At 40.9% G+C, this 24,242-nt stretch overlaps 1 protein-coding gene across 1 annotated transcript in view; it reads left to right on the top strand.

The window, feature by feature from the left end:
• LOC102020949 (lipid phosphate phosphatase-related protein type 5) overlaps positions 1-24,242 on the top strand; it is a gene marked incomplete in the record, with an annotated part of 118,316 nt that overhangs the window by 31,107 nt on the left and 62,967 nt on the right. The window contains 2 exon segments of the mRNA XM_013516396.1: positions 14,377-14,509; positions 17,788-18,038. Coding sequence (XP_013371850.1) covers positions 14,377-14,509; positions 17,788-18,038 — 384 coding nt within the window.

Below are 24,242 nucleotides of genomic sequence, written 5' to 3'. Positions count from 1 at the left end.
AGCCTAAATAAACCTTTCCTTCTTTAATTTTGGGTGTCAGGTATTTTGTCTCAGCAATGAGAAAAGTGACTAAGATCCTCCTTTAGCAAATCAGTTCCAGAAGGTTCTAATACACATAGTGTTGCAGTCAGGCTTTGCAAGGGGAACAATTTAATACAGGACACATAATGTTTAGGATTATTTTATAATAGTCACCCAAAGAGTCAAGTTCAAAGGAGTGCAGGAAATCTGCCACATACTAATGATCCAAAGAATCCAGCTGAGGGCCTGGATTCCACAGCTGTGTCCTGCATGAGTCCAGCTGAAGACCTGGAGCCCATAACAATGCCCCCCACGAGTCCAACTAGAAGCCAAGAGCCCATGACAATGTCTCATGCAGACCTGTTTCAAGGATCTGTGCTGGGAAGACCTCAGGGTCAGTGGTGGAAGCTAGAAAGTCTGTGCCAGTGGGATGAAGGATCTGCGCTAGCAGGCTGAGGGATCTGCACTGGAGCCAGGAAGCAATGCTCAAAGTAAGAACCAGAGCTCCTCTGAAAGGTACCACAGCCACCCTCAGAGACAACAAGGTCCCAGGTTCCTTGATGATGAGAACAGCTGAGTTCGTATCAAGAAAGACAGCATGACAAACTTCTGCAGGATACTGAGCAGTGCATCATCTTCAGCTCTGGAGCCAGGAAGCAATGCTCAAAGTAAGGACCAGAGCTCCCCCAAAGTGGACCACAACAAGGTTCAGCAACAACAAGGTTCCGAGCTCTTCCGATAATAGGAAGAGCCAAGTTCATATCAGGAAAGCTGGAGCAACAAGCTCCCCCAGGAGAACCAACAGCCTCTCTAGCTCTACTCTTCCCCAGTTCCTATTTTTATGCTGTTGGCAACAATCCTCAGGTGGGCCTTCCACACCCAGTACCGTGCTGATTCAGTTCAGCTGGGTGTTATGCGTTGCTCACCAGTTGTCAGTGCACCACACGTGGTAAGGTAGACGTGCAACAGCTCCGTCAGCAGTGCCAACTTTCTGTGTCGCTGGCGTGAAATACCTGAAACACAACCAGAAGGACAAAAGTGCTTCCTGGGCTCACCGTTTCAGTGGTTTTACCCCATAGCCTGCTGGCTCCAAGGGAGGAGCATCATGGCAGAAGAGCAGGGCAGAGCAGAGCTGCTCGTGTCATAGTGAGCAGGCAGCAGAGCACAGGGGAGGAGCATCAGCAAGAGATGCATCTTTCAGAAGGCACCAGTGAACCACGTCCTTCACTGGGCCTTCCCTGATAACAGCTCATTTCCTTATTTTTTTTTAATTTTAAAAATAAAAAGAAGAAAACATTAACAGACAGACAACCTTTTACAAAATAGCAAAAGAATAGTACAGACAATACGGAGTTACAAACAAAGCAGTAGGAAATTAACAATGCTTGTTGTATTACATATTGATATCTCCAAAGTGATTTCTCGTGAAAACGAATAGAGACGTGCAATATTGATCAATCAAGGACTCATTGACAGTTTCTTTCAGCAAAGAAATAGAAGACAGTAGGTCAACTATGTTAACCATCCTGTATATACATACATACAAAATTTCTCCTGCTTTCCCTTCTCTTTTCCCACATCCCAGTTATAAACACCAGTGGATTCATTCACTGATGAATGCAGAACGTCTATAATCCAACCAGACCTCAGGAGTCTGGGGCAATTAGGATTAAATGGCATAACGAGCTGTCTTCTTTCCATGAAAGGTTCACTTAACATCCTGCTAAATATAGTTTGGAAACCACTGAACTAAGGACAGTTGATTTTCTTTTGTGTTTCAAAGACTTACTTAAAACACCATCATCTCAAAATCCCAGAGAAAATTGAAGGTTTATCCTATTAAATTTTTTTGTTGATAAAGAAAAAGGGAGATAAATTGCAGTGTATGTTTTAGAAAAATGGAACAGGTTGATAATAGCCTATACATTAATTTTATTAATTGCTGATTATTTTGAGAAATGACACATATGTTATAATAGTGCTGGCCCGTACCAGATCTGTGAAGATGGAAACATTGACTTCATCTATTGAAATGATGCTAATAATAAACTGCAAACATAGAGAATGAGTTTATATTATGGGGCTTTTAGAATTGTTTTTTGCTGATAACCTATGCTCACTTTATATAGGTGGTTAAGCAGAGCATAAAGATCTTGTAAGGTTTAATAAGTGGCATTTATTTTAGCTAGGAAATCATTTTTAAATGGTCTACACAAACTTCTTGTCATTTACAGAGAGGATGTGTGCAGCTGTAACTCTCAGGCCCTGTTAAGCAGAACGTGCTTCCCTTTTCTGCATGCTCTTGCTGCCCCTACACCTGCACGCACACCAGAATATTAGTGTCGAGACTTTTACATTATCCCACGCTTTCAAACTACTCTGTTGTCCTTTTCCAAACACCTTAGACTCCCTCACTCCCTTCCTACAAACTACACAGCACAGATATGAGTTTCACGGAACTGTCAAGGTCATCACCTAATGATAGCTAAGCTTCCACAGTACCATGGGAGCTCTACGCTAAGAATTTTATATCAATTAACTCACGTAATCCTGACAACAGCCCCATGATAGCATCGTTTTTATTGTCTCCATATTACAGGAGAACATAGTGAGGTGCAAAGAAGTTGTATGGTTTGCCTTTGGTCTTTCAGTTAGTGGGGTAAGGCCAGCATTCACTCCGATGAAGTCTGGCTTTTGAGTTCATACTGTGTTGCATAGGAAAGGCAGGTCTCCCTTCCGGTCCTTAGTGTAGACACACTACGCAGACTTTTCTGTTCAGTACTCTCAGGTCAGCGGGCCCTAAGAGTAAGTACTGATTACACCACTTGCATGGAGTTGAAGAAGACTGGTTAGCTTTTCAAGGCGTGTTCCAGAAAGCAAGGCCGCGATTTTTCATGTAATTCTTGTCACTTGCACACCTAGTGCTCACCTTGCACACCTAACCTCTACCTTCATTTCTTTATTCATTCACTAGCATTATTTGCACAAGGGTCTGCCCTGGCTGGTAAGTGGATGCCGCCTCCACAGTAGCCGCAGTGAGCAGTGCGGTGAACTCTGAGGCCGGAGACCCGAGGGAACTTGCTGGGTGCTGAGCCGGCCCTGTCTCCTTCTGTTCTCACAAGTGTACGGAAAGTGAGAGTTTTGGGTTTTCTTTCACTTGGAGATTTATGTAAGCTCTCTTACTGTAATCCCACCCTTCAGCTACAGTGACTGGAATAGCTGAGCACAGTCCAAGTACATAATAATTATTTGTTCACATGAATATATAAGACCTCTTTTAAACCGTCCCTGACACATTAAAAATGTGGTAATCAGTAGTTTTACACATACTCAAATACCCGCTAGTGCTTAGAGGGCTTGTAAAAGCACAGAGGGCTAGCCCCCACTTCCGGAGCTCCTGAGTGGGGCTGGAGGAATGGCATGTCTGTCAAGGTCGCCAGGTGTGCTGTGCTGCTGGTCCAAGGAGCACAGTGCACAGAGCTCTCAGAATAGACGAGTCGCTTTCCACTGGCTTTCTAGTTGAGAAATGAGTCAGTAAGCTTATCCAGCCGAGTGCTTTGGATGACAGGTTCATGTTCCTTATCCTCCAGAAGTTGTATTAGTAGGAGTCTCTTAAAGACTGCAAACCTAAGCTTTACTTGTGTCCTTCTGTCTAAGCTGCCTTGTAACCCATTACACTAAAACTGTCCTCTCCCTAGGGCACTGGCGACTCCTGTTGCCACAAGCCCACTGTTGTAATACTCCTGACAACACCTAGACATTACTTTATCTCTCTTTCATTCATCTACAGCTGAATTTCAATAAAAGTAACTCATAGAATTGCTTTGAATTAGTATTTAGAAAAAAGTTAGAACACCGCCTAAAACCCAGCAAAAGCCACATAACTTATTGTATGTGTTAACTGCTTCCCAAATTTCTCGGTTATGATGTCACCTTCAGGGTTTTTATTATGGCTGCATACCCCTCAACTATCATTTATTTCTTTTCTAAATATATCTGCTTTACAAGCAAATTTTTATAAAAGAACATTTATGTTATTATCATAAATTTCAAAAAATCACTTGAAAAATAGACTGGAACCAGAACAAATACAGCGAAAACCAGTATGTTTCACTTCTCACCAGTGATTTTCTGTTAAAGAGCTTAAGATTGAGGTTTAATCTTTCTTTAAAAACAGCAGGGAAATTAGTGAGTTTTAGCTGCTGCAACAAATCCCCACATTTCAGTGGCTTCCTATATTAGCTTATCTTTCACTCGTCTAATTCTCCTCACAGTGCGACCTGTGACCGGGAGACCACGATGCCTTCCATATTGTGGCACCAGCTGTGGTGGGGTCAGACTCTGTCCTGAAGAATGAGGGCCAAGCTTTATGCTCAGAGACATTTACACATTTATGACTCTGACCTGCATTGTTGTAGGCTTCTATTTGTCAGATGAGGTAATGGGTAAGAAGTAGGGTTCGATAGCATACACGTCCTCAAAGACAGGATGAAGAGTTAGGTGGGTCATTAGGAAGGGCAGTGTGTAGGTCCAGCCTGGTAGGCAAGGCCAGGTTCAGATGGCTGTGTAATGTTCAACATGGAGTCTAATAAAGCACAGTATAGTAAGCCAGCAAGGACAGGGAGTGTGGTACTCAAGTTTGGGGAGTTCTGTGAGTAGGCTGTAAGGCCTGTCTCCCAGACTGGGCATAGGAGCCTCCACGGCGTAGGCTGTCAGGGTGCAGTGCAGAGAGAGCTGTAACTCAAAGGACGGTATCATGGTCAGACCCAGACCTGGGTGGGTAGGTGAAGCAGTGATAGGCCTGGGTGGTAACAGCTTCTGAGCTGTTGGTGGGCATCTCACTGCTTTTCACATCAGGTTGACAAGGAAGGTGAGCAGCCACTAGTCTTCCACAGAGGTTGCTGGAGGGCTTCCCGGACAGCTAATGCACAGATGGGGGCTTTGCCTTTCTTGCATCGGAAGAAGGAAAATGGATGCGGCTAGAGCCCAAGTGATGGGAGCTGAAAGGCAGAAGTGAGGGAGGTGAGACGAGGAGTTGGAAGCTCTGTGTGGGTGGGCCAGCTGGGCTCTGTCCCCCAGTGGAGTCTGTTGTCCTTTCTCCTTCATTCCCACTGAGTGGATAGCTTTCGCTGAGGGGAGGGGAGAGTGGGTCCTGTGAAGAGCTGACCCTTGGGCTGCTCGATCCAGCCCACAAGAGCCACAGGTATTCTTCCTGGGGTTCTGCTCTCCACTCACCTGTAGACAGCTGGTGCCTGTGCCAGCAGGATCGGGGCCGTGCTCGCAAGTTACTCTGAGCTCACACAGTTCACCACCCAGCTCCCTCAGAAACGCCTTTTACGTGCTGGTTATGAAAGAAAGATTTTATTAAGGAAAACTACGAAGTGCCAGTGCTTTCAGCATTCACGTCTCTCTCCCTTCTGTGCCTCGGTGCTGTCAGGCTCCCCGCTCATCTACTCTGAGGGAAAGCAACCAGTCACGCTCCTAACCTGAAGGCTGCTTTGGGAATCTAGTGAGAATGGCAGCCCGTGACCCCAGAGCTAAGAACCACCTGATAAAGATGAGAAAACTGTCATAGTGATTTTTTTCTCATTGTTGAGACAAAATATCCAACACCCAAAATTAAGGAAGGAAAGGTATATGTAGCTTATAGTTTGTGGAGGTTTCAGTCCATAATCAGCTGGCTCCAAGGCAGGATTGCAAGGCACAGGGGCAACAGTTTAAGACAACAGAAGACAGCAAAAGCAGCAAGAGCATTGCATTGTATGCTGCAGCAAAAGCAGCAAGAGCATTGTATTGTATACCTTACATTGTATGCTGGCTTTCTGCCCATGCCCACACCTTCTCCGTGTCCTCCGCTTTTACAAGCTGAGGATGTTTTCAAAGTAAGGGCCCTGGCCCCTGCTGAATCACATAGTTGAACTTTTAAACTTCTCAAGTTGACACAATGAACAGCATCCTAGGGGCCGTGTCCTTTTTACCCCGGGATGTAGAACTGCTGAGTCACTTAGTTAAGATTTTAGGCTCCTCAAGTTGACACAGTGCATCAGCCATAACAATCCACCCCTTGACAACTTGGCAACTAGAGACAATTTTAAACCAGTTTTTACAAACAAAGACATTTTTTATCATTTCACAACTTAAACATTATAAGACAGGTTTAACTGTCTTAAAAACCAGTGTTAAGTCTCTCAACATATTCCATTAGAACCATAACATTTTACCTCCCCCAAAGACTCATGCACATCCCTTTATACAAAAGGCATTTAGTCCGTCTGCAAGAGTTGCCAAAGTCCTAACGGTTTTAGCATTCCAAGTCCCAAGTCTCCTCAGAGATGTAAGGCAAACTCTTTAGTAGTAAGCCCTTGTACAAATGAAAACAGTGGTAAACACTTCCAATACTTAATGGCACAAGATAAACATTTTTATTTCAAAAGTTGTGAATAGGCAAATTCAAAGGATTGGGACCAAAGCAAGTCTAAACTCCAGCAGGGCAAACATTAAGTCCTATTGTTCTACATCCAGCATCTGAAGCAATCCGTGGCACATTGTGAGCTCTAAAGGGCTTGCGTGACTCCAACCCTGTGGCACTTTTGGTGGTTATAGCTCCCGTGGCTTTTTTATTTTTAGGCCCACTTTGCTTCCTCTTTGCAGTTTTTTTAGATGATCTATATTTTGGGCTTTTTTAAACTTTTGGAGTCTCTACTGCACTTTAGGCTTTTTTCTCACAGCTTTACACACTGCCCTCTCAGGGCCCACTGCCTGGCCTCCCAGGCCTTCTTTTTGAAATCTGGGTGGATGCCTTTTTAATCTCAGAGTGCTTGCATTTGTATGCACCTAAAACCAGTGCCACATGGATGATGCCAAGGTCTGTTGCCACCTGGAACAGTAGCTGGGCTTTTTTCCTCTTGGTTGTACAGGTTGAGTGCCTGGCTTGCTGGGCACTCTGTATCCCATTTTGAGGAACAATTTTTTTATGTTGTCACCATTTTGGAACATGGTGCTCTGTGGCTTTTTTCTCAAAGCAAAGTCTTTTACTTTTGCAGTTTTGAGGCTGTAAAGGGTAGAGACTTGCTGCTTTTGTGATACCTTCAGGCCATCCTTTTTATTTTTTATTTTTTTCAGCAATGGAAATCTCTTTAGCTCTCTCTTTGTAGTTTATAGCTTTACTAGAGCTTTTTATCTGGCAAAACTCACATTTTAAATCATCCTGCTGGGTTCTTTACTCTTGATTTTTAACCTACATTTGGCTAAAAGCCCCCAACAATAGCCATGCCACAGCCTTAACATTTAACTGTCTTGAAATTTTTTCTGCCAGCTTAGTCTACCACCCTTAATCTCAGTCTCAGGCAAAATCTCTGGACAAGAGCAAAATGTAGACAAACTTTTTGCCAAGGCATAGCACACATCGTCTGGAGTCCAGCACCCAATGCAGTCTTTTTTCTCATCAGAAATCTCCCAAACCTGGCTTTTACTGGCAGGATTTTTACCAGCTTTCTGGGCTTTTCAGTTCTGACCAGAATCTCTCGTACAGAATAGCCTAAGGTGTTTTAGCTCTACTCTTTTGGGGGACATCTCTGAACCTTTTCAGACTCTTTCCACAAGCCATTTTTAAAGGTTTTTGAACCACATGGTCAAGTATAATAACAGCAATGACCCCACTCCTGGTACCAAATTCTGTCTTTGTTACTTTTTCTCATTGCTGACACAAAATATCCACACTCAAAATTAAGGAAGAAAAGGTTTATTTAGCTTACAGTTTGTGGAGGTTTTAGTCCACAATCAGTCTGCTCCTAGGCAGGGTGGCATGGCCCAGGGGCAACAGTTTAAGGCAAGGGAAGACAGCAAAAGCAGCAAGACTAAGGTAGGGAGATAAGGCTTTTTCTCCCTTATATTGTACACCAGCTATCTGCCCACACCTACAGCATCCCTACACCATCCTCTTCCTGAGCTGAGGATGTTTGCAAAGTATGGAACCTGGCCTCCTGCTGAATCATTTAGTGGAACTTCTAAACTTCCACACAATACCTTCCCTTTAAAACTGTAGGAATACTAGGACTCTGTGGAACAGTGTGGTACAGCTAGTAAGTTGGGAACAAAGGAATGACCCGACTTAACCTGGAAATGTTGGAGGAAAAAGTTACAAATGCCTAAGCAGAAGCTGTGATGAAATAGCTGTGAACTTTAATTCACTTGCCTCTATTAGTAAATGTCACCCAGGCATGTTTAATTCCTCTATTTATTTCTGGGAAGGTATCTTTGTCCATAAAATGAGTAGAACTGGATTGAAGTGGATTTCATTCTTTTATATGATTCACATTTATTGTCACTGCATTTTAAAATTGGAAGTATAAACATTGTATAGTTCCTGCTTCAGAGAAGGTCTCAATTCATTGGAGGAGACAGCTGTTACTCATACTTATAAAACCATATAGAAATTACCATAATAAATGTACAAAGTGCCAGGGGAAGAAAAGGGAAGGATGAACTGTACCAGGAATAGACATAAACTTGCAAGAGAGAAGGCAGTATTTAAATCATGTCACAAGCACTGAACAATGCCTTACTTATCAAGCTACATTAAGCCATGGACCAAGTATAAACACCTGGATATATGGAAATGCTTGATATGGTGGAGAATAGCGTTTAGCTATTACTGTAATATAGCATGTCTGGAGGCTGTGTAAGAGTTGCAGAACCTGAAGAGATTAGTTTAGGCTTAGCTGTAGATGATCTCTCATGACAGTTACTGTAAATCCACAGGCTACAAGGACACACTGAAAGTTGTAAATAGGAAATATGGATTGCACAAAATTTGTCTTCAATAGATAAATCTGATGGTAGACAATTTTAAGAGCAGAGGTGAATTCCAAGCATACTGTAATGGAGGAGAAAATGGTATGAAACTAGATATTAAAATGAAAGAGTGATAGAAGGTAACAAGTTTGAAACAGAATTAAGATACAAAATCATCAGGATTGAGCAATTGATAGAAATTCATTTATACATGGGGGACAAATTAAGAGCTCTCTTATACACTATAGTGACTATGAATAATAATAGCTATATATATATATATATGTACACACTTAAGAATTGCTAAGAAAGTAGATTTTATGTGTTTTCACCACACAAAAAGCATGTGAGACAGTGCATATGCTGATTTTTAGCTTTAGCCATTCTACAGTGTATACATATTTTTAAACACGTTGCGTATCATAGTATATATGATTTTTGTCAATTAAAAATAATATGATCAAAGTCATTGATGGAGTGAGATGGATGAGGGAAATGGGGGGGTCAGCCTGATATCTAAGGGTTTGAGAGTTTTAGCCTGAGTGTCCAACAGGAGCATGGCTGTACACTGAGATGATTCTGTGGAAATTCTAGGTGGGATCCATGGATTTCATTTTGGATGTAAGGGCTGTGAGGATGTCAGGAGGTAGATCTGAGCATGTGGAGATACTGCCCTTTTCTAGCAGTTGGCATTCAGAAGAAATATAAATATTTAGGATTCCTTAGAGTTACAGGGGAATAAAATCTACCAAAAGAGCTTCTACAAGGAGAAGAAGAAAAAGCCAAGACAAAATATTGGGGAACACAGAATCTAAGTCTGTAAGTCACTGCCTAGAGATAGTTCCAATTCAAGAGAAATGTATGCAAATTCAAGAGAATTCATTATAACCCCATAGTCAGTCAGTGAGAAGGGGAGAGAGAGAGAGGAAGAAAATAGGATAAAAACTCTTCATGTTTTGCCTACTAGTCATGCTATGCTAAGGGTAGAAAAAAAGAATAGTAAGAATATTAGTTATTATTAATAGCAATATCATCAATTGCATATGATTACATATATTTTAGACTGAATATTAATGCTATTGGCATTAATAACATTATGATTCTTGGTAATGACCTACTTGTTATTAATAAACTTTTTTAGAGATTATGACGTGGTTAATATGCAGTAAGTGCCGCCTATGCGTCTCTCCCTCCAAGGCCAACTCAGCCTGCATCAGCCTCTGCTGAGGTCAAACTGCGAGTCGCCTGGGGAAGAGGCTCCCTCCACACCCCTCCCTGCCCTGGCTTGTGGTTAGGATTACTCCTGAGTCCTCTAGACTTCTCACAACTCTTCATTTAAGTGTCCTCAGGATCACATCCTGTCTTTGATGTTGTTTTGGTTTATGTTCCTGTAGAAGCAAATACAAATGCAAATGCAAGAGATTTACCAGGAGAAACACAAGAGAAACACAAGGAAAAGATATGGGTTGTAGGTAAGCCAGAGAAAGCTGTGAGAGCCTTCAGACTGCTGGAGGTCTGGCCTCAATACAGGAGGACAATTGAACAGCGCCTCAGACTACACCACAGTTCCAGGAGAGGTTTGGAGGATTTGGTTAAGGCGATGGAATATCTTCAGACTGAAATTTCCAGTTGCAGGTACCGTGTCTCAGAGGATAGATGTACCTTTGTGCCCCGTCACATGCAGGCAGGCATTGGCCAGGAGGAGCGGCCTCACCACAGATACAGCAGTGGGTCCAGAACACTTGGGAACAGTCCACAAGCCACCACGGATGCCCTCAGTGACTTGTGAATAAAACAGCAAACAAAACTCAGCATACGTGGCCCTGCATCATTATTAATTATTTTGATTTTGTTCATTCAGTTAGACTATAAAGCTTTCCTTGAACATCAGTGCCTGGCAACTGTGTCGGTCCTGCCCTCAGAGAGCAGTTGCTCAACTTATTTATCATAATTAGAAAAGTTTTACTGTGTTGTTTAAATTTATCCAATAATTGTAAGCAATGGGAGTTTTCACACAGGAAACCTGATGGGAGAAATTAAGAGAATGTGGTTGGATTTCCATAGATATAGCAATGAATTCTAGAGGGCAGGAGAACTAGAGCACGCGAATTAGATATTCCCACTGGAAGGAAGCAGACAGCTGGGACCAGGCATATACCTTTGAGGAGATGAAGTCCAAATAGAAATATGGAACACACCCAGAGAACATGCTGCAGAGGGCAGGTGCAGGCTGAGAACGGGGTGGCAGAGGTGCAGGAAGGTGCAGTGATCACAGACATGAGGTTACAGCACGCTCCCTCTTTCTGAGGATCAGCTTTTGTACCCAGAAGGCTGGTTCTTACATATCATGACACCATTTTTTAACCTGGGTTAGTTGAACCAAGAGAGATACCTCCCTGAAAGTGAACCTCGGGGAAGTTTGGAATTTTGAACTATTTCCTTGACCTGAGACGATAAGTTCACAATAAGGCTTTCAGAGACTTTTGGGGCATGCATATAAGCTGGAAAGCAGGAAAACTGGCTTGCAGAAAATTAAGAATAATTCAGGCATTCCTAAAGGAGCAGAGATGGGAGACAGTGTGACTACAGGGGAAGAAAAGGGAGACTAAGAACTGCTGCCTGAACTCATGAAACATCTCATTGATGGGTCTGATCTCCAACCCATTTCCTTAGGCTCTGTGATAACCCACCAGCCCTAGATAAATTCTGTGTTGCTTAATACAATTTAAGTGAAGTTCTAACAGTAGTAGCCAGATGTCATTGCTTGAGACACTACTTTGGCAGATATACTCAGTACGCAAATAGGAAATGCAGGAACCTGGAATGTGCTGAGGTGGTCTCCATCAGCATTAGGAAAGATAATGGAAAGAGCAGCACAAACAGAGTGGTCCAAGCGAGGCACTTCCCAGTCTGAAAGTAATTTCTCAGCCTGGAAGGAATCTAGGAAGTAAGACTTCTCAGGTCAAGAAGTGTACACACAAGATTTGCTTATAAGAGTTAGAGTGTCAGTGGAGACTTTGTCACAGGAACAAGGCAGAAGTTGGTTATCAGAAGGTCAACAGCAGACTAGGACATTCTGATCTTTTGAAAATAGGGTGTATGAGGATGGGATACATTTCCACATTCCACAAGAATTATCTACCATCCCTTGTAGTGTGTCAGCATCTTAAGCTGGGGTTCAACGTGCTGTAAAGTGAGGTCTGCCCAGGAGTTGAGACCTCACGGTAGCTTCTATGGAGAACTAAAAGAAGCCATCGCTGGGGACCTGGTTAATCTTGAAGTGGAGTGCATGGCAGATCGTTGGAATTTGGAACATCCCACAGCAAAACAGACCTAGAAAAAGTTAAAATTGAAAAAAATTTTTTAAATCATAGAGATAATATATTTTGACACGCAGCAAAGAGGAGATAGCACGTGGAAGAGTTATTCAATAAGGGAACTAAGAAAGCGTCAAACACAGATTGTCTGTGTATTGGTTTCTCCTGAGGCCCTGGTGACAGCTGATGCACCCATGCTAAATCGTTCTTGTATCTTCTTTAGCTGGTTGAACTATTACAGAACACACCTGCTCTCCTTCATCAAAGGCAAAGTTAAAATGCAGGAGGAATCTAAAGTCCTGTTCCTTTCCAGATTCACACCAGAATGCCAGAGAGGCAAGACTAGACTTGTAAAATATACTTCAGCTCAACATTTTGTGATTTACCTTCTAAGCTTGAGCTTCAGGGAAATACAGTGGAGGTACAGTGAGAAAAGAGGAAGAGGAACTGAACAGCAGGGTGAAAATCACTTGATGCCCCATAGGCTGTTGTTCACCTCAAGGGAGAAGCAGATTGAAAACCTAATCTGCCCTGATCCCCCTCTATGCCACTTAACTACTTTGCATTTCTTCTGATCGTACTTTTCATGGATACTCCAAAAACACTGCCCTGGTCATTAGTCTCTTTTCTGTTGCTATAAAAGAAAAATACTGGAGAGAGGTACTTTATAAAGAATAGGAACTTGTTTAGCTCACAGTTCTGGAAGCTAAGAACCTCAGAAGCTTTATGACAGTGCTGTACGAGCTCAGCGTGTGCTGACGACCGTATTGCTGCCTTGTAGGCTGGCAGAGGGCCTCACATGAGAGACGGCGCGCATGCCCTCCCAGGCTCCTCTTCCTATGAAGCCAGGGGGTTTCTTTCTTACAAAGACAGTGAAGCCATAAGGGGAGCCCCAAGCTCATGACCTCTTTGAATCCTAACTACCTTCTGAAGGACCTACCTCCAAACACTGTTAGGGGCTGGGGATTTAGCTCAGTGGCAAAAGCGCCTGCCTGGCAAGCGCAAGGTCGTGAGTTCGGTTCCCGGTACCGGAGAAAAACCAAAAGAGAAAAATAAATAAATAAATAAAAGAGACAAGGACACCGTTAACCCATCGTATTGGGGTTTTCAACAAACGGACTCTGGAAACACGCAAACCTCAGCGCCTGGGAATAGCAGGGACTCCCAAAACAGCATGCTAATTAACCTTGACAAGACACGATAAAAGACATACAGTACTAAGAATGAATCTAAGCGTAACAGGTGAGCAGACATACTATTGCTTTGCTATAGTTTTGCTCCCTTATCAGTCCCTCAGCCATTGTCCATGGTATTAAGTAGAGCCAGAAGACAAAAGTTCAGTCAGAAATTGCTGGTTGGCTCTGACTGGCCTAAGGAGAACTGATACCCAACTTCCTTAAATTTTGATCTCATTGTAAAACGCAGTAATAATGTTTGTGCTAATGCTGTGCTGGTGATTTTGAGAAGCATGTGTGAAAACAACTGCAAATGGATCAAACACAAACAGAACATAGTTTTTTTAGTCACAAGTAAAGCAATTCATCTGTACCAGAACCTGGTTCTCCTTACTAGCTCTTGGGCAGTTCCTTTGAGTCCCAAGTCTTCATTCTTCTTTTCCAAAAAAAGTATGAGAATATTCCCTGCTTCACACAGCTTCTATGTAGATGAATATAAGACACATATTTTAAAGTCTAAAGAATGTATAAATGATTACAATTGAATTCTTCATAATAGTTCAGAATAGGATAATATCAAGAGCAAATATGTTTTTGCTGATAGAATTATTACTATGATTTTAAATTAGTATGCCTATACTAGATTTTTTCAAAAATATTCTCAGAGAATGTTTCAAATTCTATAGAAGATTCAAATTGAAGTAAGTTTAATTTAAATACAATATAGTCATTTAAAAAATGAAACAGCTATACATCAAAAATAACTGAGTGCTTCCCTCTGGTTCCTTTGTGTATTCCATTTTTAATGTAGTCTTTTAGAAAACAAAAGTGTTCTACTCTACTTTTGTTCATAATCTATCATTTTAGTACTTCCTTGGGTTGAGAAAAATGTGGTTATACACATACATATGTACATATGACTAAATATGAGAAGAGTCTGGTTAGCCGGTGTGACTCAGTTTTACATCAAGATTATTATTTGAAGGAGTTTTTTTTTTTTGTATTTTTTCAAAAATAAGTTCTTATACTGATTATATTCTAATGTTCTTTAATCTTTCTTTCTTTACAAGATAATAGTTGGAGAAACAGCTGTGTTTTGCCTACAACTTGCCACAAGAGATTTTGAAAATCAGGAAAAAACTATTTTAACTGGAGACTGTTGCTATATAAACCCACTGGTGCGCCGAACTGTCCGATTTCTTGGTATGTGTTCCTTGAAATGTTTTTATTCACGCTGAAACAATATTTTCACTCTATGCGAATATTGGTTGTAATTTCTGTGAAATATTTCAATTTCATTTTAAAAATGAAACATACCACTTTATCACATTGCAATATTCCACTTCAGGAGTCATTTCCACATTAAGGAAGAAAATGACCTCAAATACGTGAATATTTAATGTTCTTTAAGAAACTAATAATTGTATAATTAACATAAATTACTTATTATGTTTATAAAATTTCAGAAAAAACTTGAGAATTGCTACTTATTAAATGCTGTATTTAATAAGTAGTACTCTGTGCTTTACTTCTGAACTATTTTTACATAAATAAAAATATTGGTGGTTTTCTTAGAAGTTAGATTCGTTGGTGCTTTAATTTTCAGTTTCAGGCATTACCATCAATAAACATGTACATTGACAAATTACTGAACATTATTTAAGTTCAGTAGAAATTTGGTCAAAACCACTTACTTAAGTAAAACAACAAAATTGAATATAAATTGCTGTCTCAGTTTTAGCAGATGAAGGTGAGTATATCTTTAAACAGAAAATTAAAAAGACTGTGAATAGAGCTCAGTGATAAAGCAGTCCTGGGTCTGAAAGCTAGTACTGTAAAAAACAAAAGTAATAATTCATATTTATATATTAACTTCTAAAATAAATTGTAATCAATATTATGAGGTCCATGAGAGTTACTGTAGCCATTCAATATATTTCCTCTGTTGAGGGGATCAAGAAGAGAACATTGAAAATTATGCACGAATGACCTAATAGATAGATAAACTCAGTAAATACTAATCAGATACCTTTAGGCCTATAGACCTCTCTAGAGAAAAAAGGCCTTCCTATCCATCAAGTGTTCCTTTTATTGCCATCAAGTTATGTATCTTCAAAACCCTCCTTTATCTTGTTGAGGAATAACTTTTATATGCAACCTTATAAAGTTATTTTTTAAAAATGCATCAGTATTTTTTTCTTGATTAATTTTTCTTTGTATGAGAGTCATGTAAAATAACCAAATGAGGAATAACCCAGACATACAAAGCTAAAAGCATTTTATGAGTTAATGCTTTCCTAAATACTGTTAAGCAAATTATTTTCTGTCTACTTAAAAGTAAAATATTTTCCTGCCCTTACACACACATTTCTAAATAATGTGTGGCACCAAGTAAGCTGTGTTTTTAAGTCTTTGCCTATTAATTACTTATATGATTTTATAAAACATTTAGGAAAACTTGATTTCTTTCTTGTTCCTTTTTCACGATTTGGATGTTTCTAGTTTGTCCCATTAAAATGGAAGCTTATAATTTAAACATTGCTACAGAAGAAGACCTCCCTCTGTGCAGTGACTATTCTTGAGGTCAGCAGATCAGATCACTCATGGGGTCCCACTTGAATAATTATTTGTGTTGTTTACTGCATGATTGACCTTGGATCTGATGCACTGACATTGTAATTCTAAAACACATTTGGGAATTTAACAAGGATCAAGAGACATTTCTGTATTTGGATCAAATACTTGTTGTGCTAGATAAGAATAGTTGAGTTACATAAAATGAATATATGTTACCCTAGATTTTTAAGGAATATAGATGAAGAAAACTTGTAATTTAGATTCCTGTGCTTGGTCCTGGGGTTTAGAAGAGGGGACTGTAGACAGTAACATCTTACTGAGCTCAGTTCTCTTTAATTGTCTACTTTTCCCAAACTTCTGCTTTCAATAACCTTTATTTTGTATATGAGTCATGGACTGCTGATGAGAGTAAAAAAAAGGTATTGTTACTGTTTTTGATTAAAATTTTAAGATAAAAGAACTAATATCTTTCTTTCATTGATATTTGGATATTATATGCAAGTTTCTGTGCATAAATCTTTTGTGTTTGCATAGTGCATAATATTTGGAAATTTTAAGAACCATGCCTTTGGGGCTGGGGATTTAGCTCAGCGGCACAGCGCCTGCCTGGCAAGCACAAGGTCGTGAGTTCGATTCCTGGTACTGGAAAAAAAAAAACAAAACAAACCTGCCCCCCCAAAACCAAAAACTAAAGAACCATGCCTCTAATGTTGGAAAATCATTGTATCCTGTGCAACTTTCAAGGTGATTTTCCATATAATAGATAATAATGATGAAAGGTAGAAAACAATCAAAAACTATGTGACTAAGAAGAAAATCTAGTTTTATAGTGAAATTATATAACTTAAATGAACCATTGAATCCAGGAAGTATGGTTTTGGTATAATGTTACAAGGTTCTGATGGATTTTATTTTCTAAAATTATAAAGTATGGATTTCTTTACATCAAGACCACATCCTTGAAGATTGTACATTTATTGAAATTGATAGCAAAGAATTTATTTTTTGCCTAAGTTTTGATAACAGTGACCAGTGATTCACAATTAGAACACAGTTTTGGTATTCATCTAAATGTACAACATTCTTACAAAAGGAGAAAAAAAATTGTGTATTTAATTGTATACCTACAGGTAGGTCAGGTGAATAAATTTTAATAGCATAAAGATATTTAAATTTATAATATTAATTGCTTTATTGTCCACTAAATTGACCCACATTTAATAAATAACCAATCTATAAAAGAGAGAGAACTAAATTACCAGCTGTTCTGTGCTTTTTATTTTTTTTTTGTTGTTGTTGTTCTGTGCATTTTAAAAATATGTTTCTGAAGGCAGTGTAGAGTTTAATTTGAAAAAAGTTTGCTTTACTTAAGATTTTCCTCTATACTTACATGAAAATGGATGGCATTGGATTTTACTGCTAATTGGAACCTCCAGCAGAGATAATACCAATCTGAATGGGCTGAAGAGGCATAATCAGAGAGAGAAAACTGCTTTGCTTTATGGTTAGTGAGAAAAAATATTTTCAAAAACACAGAAACAATCAATATTGCTAACATTAGTGAAACATGATAGATGATACCCTCTCAGGGGATACAGGTCTCTGTTTAAACATGGCATTACCCAGACATAGTCTTAGCATATATTTTCTTATTTTATCTTATGTCTTATAAACTTGCCATGCATAGAAATGTGGCCTGTGGTAGAGAGCTCAATGCGTTAAATAATTTAACACTTCCACTACTCTAGAAAGGCAAGGGAGAAACTGGAAAGGAGAGAAGTAAAATGAACCAAGTGTATGTATGTATAGACTATGTTATAGTGTCTTAAATATTTTTGTTTTGACTTATTGTGAGCTGATATACAAAGAAGAACAGAGCTAAGACTCTTTGTTTTCTTCCTCAGGAATTTATACGTTTGGACTGTTCGCTACAGATATCTTTGTAAATGCAGGACAAGTCGTTACAGGAAATCTGGCTCCACACTTCCTCGCCCTGTGTAAGCCCAACTACACAGCGCTTGGGTGTCAGCAGTACACGCAGTTCATCAGTGGGGAGGAGGCTTGCACGGGAAATCCAGATCTGATCATGAGGGCGAGGAAAACCTTCCCGTCCAAAGAAGCGGCCCTCAGTGTGTATGCAGCCATGTATCTGACAGTAAGTAAGGAGCGCACGTTCACCTGAGCTTGTGTTTCTGGTCGTTCTTCCAAGCCAGAGAGACTTTCCTTGCCATAACGAAAGTCACTCGGACACTAGTAGTAGCTTTCTATTGGCCTTTTGATTTATTGCTAAGAGTTGCTGTTGGTACTGTGAATGAAATTAAGTCACTGACCCTCCTGAGATCATGTGTGGGGAGCTGGTTACATTAAAGGTATAGCCGTTTGTATTTCTATCATGAATATTGTTTGTCTTTCTATTAAGTAGGACTTAATGGAAACATATTTGCTCTGTAGCACTCACCACGAACTGGTAATTGTGGTAATAGTGCAATTAGGAGAACTGTCTGGGCTCCCGGCTGCCTACTCAAGTGCTCATAGTCCCTCATGGGGGTCAAGAGAAGACACTGTTTATAGAAAGCGCTTTTATTATTGGTAATCGCGTCATCCTAATATCTCAGTGTTTTAGTATTTTCTCACAGTAACCAAAATACCCTCAGAACCTGTATTTTAGCTTTATTATGGATCACTTGCTATCATTTTAGGGGTGAGAGCAGGGCCCCAAGTGCAGCTGTCTTAAGACCTTTAAGTGGGAGTAAGTGGTCACTGCTGAGTGCATTATTGGTGTAGGAAAGAATGAAAAAAACAACAGGCTTGGTGGCTGGCTCTTGACCCCAGTGCCCTGTTATCAACCTTTCCCGCCATCACCGGGGTGAGTTGAACTCCAAGTGTTCTCCAAGAGGAACTTTAGAGAACTTAAATGCCTTTGGGGTTCTCCTTTCCAGTGGAACCAATGTCTACTTCCTTCTGATTTCAGGTTATTAGCATGGGATTTGTAAAGCCTCGGTCCCAATTTGAAGCCCAACTTATTTCTAATGACTTGGAAAAATTCAGGATTTTTTTATTTTCAAAAAGCTACTTGATGACGGAAACGTTTCTCATGCAGTCATGTCAGGCTCCCTGAGAGCAGAGAGAATCTACAACAGTACCCTGTGACCCTGCTTCCTAGGAATGGAAATAAAGATTGCTGAATGGAAGGACAGTTTAGAAGGGGAATACACCATGGCACACCGCCGTTACACTGGCCAGATAATTTTAGAAGCCATAGCGTGTGCACTTAACATTTAAAAATTTTGAAGCCAAATTACTTTTACCTCTCACTGCCTGGACTCAAAAACTATCCCATCAAGGAAGTTGCATGGAGTTAAGCATTCAGTGTCATCCTGTCCGCTTTCTCTTGCACTGCCGCTGACTTTGTAGAGTGTGTCTCCTACAGTGCCTCCTGCCCTCTCTCTCTGCCTGCCCACTCCATGCCTCTTCTTTCTCCTGATTTCTTTAGCTCATCAGCTTTGCTTTCTCCTGCACAGTATTAGGAACCTCTGGGCCTGATATGAAATATGCTAACCCATGCATATTCCTTCCTGTTCACTATCTGTCTTGACTACGTGTTCCACCTCTGCTGAACACAAAGTACTCACCTTAAAAATAAAGATTTAAAATGAGTGAGAAGTCACCAAATTCTTTGCATTTATTGTCATTACTTCAAAACCTGACGTTCACTCTGTGGGTGAGTTGCAAATCTGTCTGCACATAGACATGTGTTGAAGCCCGTGATGGAAAACAAATTCCAGGGTGCTCCCTGACCCCAACTACTGTTGCATGAATATTTTAGCAAGATGGATGTTAGATTTGGCTGTGTAACTAGCATTCTCCAGAGGTGGGAAACGTGTAACTATAATGAAATGCTTGGCCTTTTTAGTCCGCCAAAATAGTGTTTCAGGCAGATGCCGCACCACTGAGCTAAATCCCTGGCCCCAAAATAGTGTTTCAAAGACATTGCTATGGGAGAAGGTATTACCTGCTCAGTTACTGGAAGAATATTAATATCTTCCCCCTGGTCTACAGACCAAGGGCTTGTATTTATTTTAGCAGCCCGTAGTATTATAAACTATGCTGTTCTAGTCTGTACTAAAGACTTGGAGGTATTAATAATACTAATTAATTAATCATAATTATTAGAGCAGATATTTATTTATTTATTTATTTATTTTGGTTTTTCTCCGGTACCAGGAACCGAACTCATGACCTTGCGCTTGCCAGGCAGGCGCTTTGCCGCTGAGCTAAATCCCCAGCCCCTAGAGCAGATATTTATTGAGCACTTATTATGTACTAGGTATGAATTGCTTTAGTTTTACTAATTCTTACAGATTTTTAATTTATTGATTATTTGTGCTATTTTATTTAATCCTTGTAACATATATGTGTTTATTAGACCCATTTTCTGACATATATGTGTTTATTAGACCCATTTTATAGAAAAGAACACTCAAAAAGTGAAGTTACTTGCTCAGATCCATAAGCCAGGCTTTATGCTCGCTACCGTGATTCTGAGTGTTCCAGGTTGCATAACCCTAAGTCCTGCTGGCTCTAATGTGTGCCCTGTCACCTGAATTCCCACATCCTCCTGCATAGTTTCAGCATTCAGTAGAGTTTAATATGCAGGGTGCAGATGGTAGATGAGCTCAAAGAACAATCATTTAATAAACACAGCGACACTGGGAAATCGTCTGTCCTTAAAGGTGGCTCAGAATAAAAGCGAGGATCCCTGCTTGTAATTACATTGATGGGTGCTTCTGTCTTTTTAACAATAGACTCTGTGCTCTGCTCTCCGCTTTTCTCTTCCCCACCACCCCTTCGTGTGTGAATGTGGGTGGCTGCTATGGCAACTCTGAATATAACTCCTACTGCAAATGCAAGCTTTACAGTCAGCCTTTGCCATTATATTTGAATTTAAATACAAATATGTTTCTTCCCTATTTACCACAGCCACCCTGGGAAGACTTTATAATAGAAAATTTTGGTGTTTTAAACTCATGTTTACCAGAATTTTGATACGTAAGAAAATAGGAGAAAACAGTTGTGTGGTCAATATTCCCTGTGGAAATGGTCTTATGACTATATTTAGAAATTATTTACTATTTCATAAACATATGTAAACTCATAAACAAAAATAAATAAACCACATTATGAAATATTTGAATAAAATTGAGGAATATTTGATGCTTCCAATGTGAATTAGTAAATAAAATTAAGGAATTTGAGCTGTCCTTAAGCATGTGACCTCACTCAAGGTGTTGGTCACAATTTGATAATACAGCTCTGTTTTGCTTTACTAAAAACTTTCAGGAAAATAAAATTCCCCGTGTCTATCTTTGAAAATGCTGTTGTTTTTTTAGGGGAAAAAAATTCTGAAGGTCATTTAACCTTCAACTATCAAATTTATAATTCAGTGTTAAATTTCACATTAGAATAATACTTAAAGTTAGCTTTTTGGTATTTCTTCCCCTGCGAAATTAACTGTGTTCAAAGGAAACAAACCTCCAAGTTGAGAATGAGAAATCATCTTTGGTAACTTTCCAGTTAACCCCATAGATCATTGAAACACAAGGGCCTAAAACCATCTCTTTAGGTCACTTCCAACTGTGACCTTACCTTCCTTTTTAAATTAAAAGAGAAAAAGGGCAAGTCAGCTACATTTGCTGGCCTCAGTTTCCGTTATATATTGCTTCATTACAAACTGCCCCAAACCTCAGGACAACTCTCTATCTCCTCAGGACTGGGGGCGTTGACTTGCAGTTTTCCTGCTGGTCGGTCCTGGGCTTCTACCTTGCTCTGCATTCGGCTGCCCAGGTACCTGGGGTCAACTGCAGCAGGGGCAGTGCGAGTAGCTGTGCCTCTGTCTTTCGGGGGAGCCTCTCCTCAGGTCTGCCTCCCCAAGCGTGTCCTGGTGCGGCCTCCCCAAAGGGTGTCTGGAGGGTCGGGTTCTTCAGCTCTCTGGACACCACCACCCTGTAGTCTGTCTTTCCAGTATACCCCAAGGTCTGCTCAGACTGTTGAGGGTCGAGGAAAGGACAGCACCAGTGGATGGGCCGTGCCCCCAAGTCAGATTGTGAAGAAGTAACTATATTAGAGCAAGAGGAATTTTCGGGCATCCAACAAGTTACCACAGTGTTTCCCAAGAACGTTAGTGGGAAGCTCAGATGTCGTTCTCCATAACCCTACCCACACAGCCACGTTTTACTGCCAGTGAAATAAGGCGCACACGGTCACATTGCCAGTGAACTCAAGGGCCCCGTGTGTAGCAACCACTGCTCATAGGCGGCCAAGACAGACTGAGTAAGCACAGCCCGCTGGTGTTAGTTTGCTCCCTCCCCTTCTGTGGCTTCCTGCCGCACTGGATAGAGGCACCGACGGCCCCCAGGGTGGGGCACAGGAACCTGGGGAACGTGTGCCGGTTCACCTGCGGCAGCTGATTTTCGGAGACCAGCTGGAAACTGCATTTGGAAGACAAGGGCTGTGGTAGGGGAAAGCAGAGCTCTGGGCTGCCTTCCTGTGTGTGTCTTCACTTACGCGTGAGACCTACCTGCCACCAGGCAGCCGTCTTCTAATGTGTCTGTGCTCTAAACTTCAAACGAGACAACTGGACGAAGCGTCCTGTTTGCTAGGTAAGATACCAAAATGTTTATGAGCCTGCACCCATAGTGTCAGTGCTGTACTAGTACTGCCATTATTATTTGACTGATTCTTCTGCTGGCCTTCAGCTAAGGTTCTAGTGGGGGTGAGAGACGGCCCAAAGGCTGTCTGTGAAATACCCACTGGAGCTAGGACATTTACTGTTGTGGAACCCTTGACACTCATTGTGTTTCTCTCTCCCTGCACACTTTTATGAACTCCACTTGAAACTCTTATTTCTAGTGAATTGTTTTTTCATGCCAACTTTAGGCCCAGATGGTAAACAATGGTGTATAATAGTGAAACTATACTATGCACCATTTTGAAATTGTACAAATAAAATACTAATATCACTGGAATGATAATAGATAGGTAAGTAAACAAGGATAGGTGGACACTCCCCATCTTTAAATTTACCTGGTTTCCATAAGTGATACTGATATTTGGATATTCTGGGGCTGACATGGGGCCTTACAATAGTACTTGTTTCTCCAGTCACATTAAAGAGATCCCTGCATCTCCACCAGTGTGCCAGAGCCTCTGGGAAGTCTGAGAGCTAGCACTGCCAGCTGGTGATCGCTAGTCCGGGTGCAAAGAGCACCGTGTGGACTTAACGTGTGTAAATATACCATTAAGATCTTTGAAATGCTGAAAAATATATCACAGAATCCCATTTACATGCCTGGGGTTTGTTCAGTACAGCGTTAATGAACTGCAGACGGACACTGCGGGCAGCAGCTTGTGCATTCTAGGTAGGAAAAGAAGGCTTGTCCCACGGTGCAGTGTAAGATTGTTAGCATTGCATCACGACTTTTTTAGGCCCTAGTGCTGTCCCTACCTGGGTCTCTGTACCGTGAAAAACTTTAAAATTATATTTTATAATATGGCTATAAAAATAAATTTTTTAAATTGTATGTTAAATATTTTCTTCAGCCTGAAATCTTTCTGAGTTTAAAATATTTAGGACATTTTCATGCATCCTTAGAAATATCACGGGCCGTAGTCTAGTGCTTACTCGAGAGCATGGTGTGCAATAATGAGCTGGGTGGAAACGATTGTCAGGGTGTTGGTGATGACCATGGGGCGAGTGGTTCGGAAGTCAGTGACGCCTGTTGTGAGTCTTGCTCAGCTTTCTCATTGCTGGGACAAATACCTGACACTGACGACCTAGGAGAAGAGTTTATTTCGGCTCGTTTCCGTCCATTTTCATGGCGGAAGAACATGGCAGAGCAACACTGCTCACGTCCTGGCATCCAGGAAGGAGAGAGCATGGGGAGGGTCTGAGAGAAAGGCATGAAGGACCAAGTGTGTCCCTCGAGGTCGCTCCCCACGGTGCGTTCAGACACAGGCAGATGTGTGCTTCCCTGCTCACCTAGGCCTCCCTCACGCGGCCAAGTTCACATCCAGATTAACTCACAGGTCTTAAAGACAGGTGCGATTTGGGCCGGTCAAGAGGTGGAAATCGGGTGAAAGAGAAGCAGGAGCAAAAAAAGCAGAGAGCAAGAAATGCAAACAACTTCTGAGGTGGGGAAATGTGGGATTTAAAGCGTTACTAACAATAAATCAGTCAATCAGAAACACCTTGCAAATCAATGTGAGGCTTCATGATTTGTGTTAAGCTGCAATGTGGAGCTGAAAATTACCATGCCAGATGCAGTACTTTAGAATGATTGCATTTAACTCAAATATATAT

This window comes from Chinchilla lanigera, unplaced genomic scaffold, assembly GCF_000276665.1.
Source record: "Chinchilla lanigera isolate Chin_1 unplaced genomic scaffold, ChiLan1.0 scaffold00034, whole genome shotgun sequence".
Lineage (NCBI taxonomy): Eukaryota > Metazoa > Chordata > Mammalia > Rodentia > Chinchillidae > Chinchilla > Chinchilla lanigera.
Note: the sequence above shows the minus strand (reverse complement) of the source record. Positions and strands in the feature narration are given on the sequence as shown.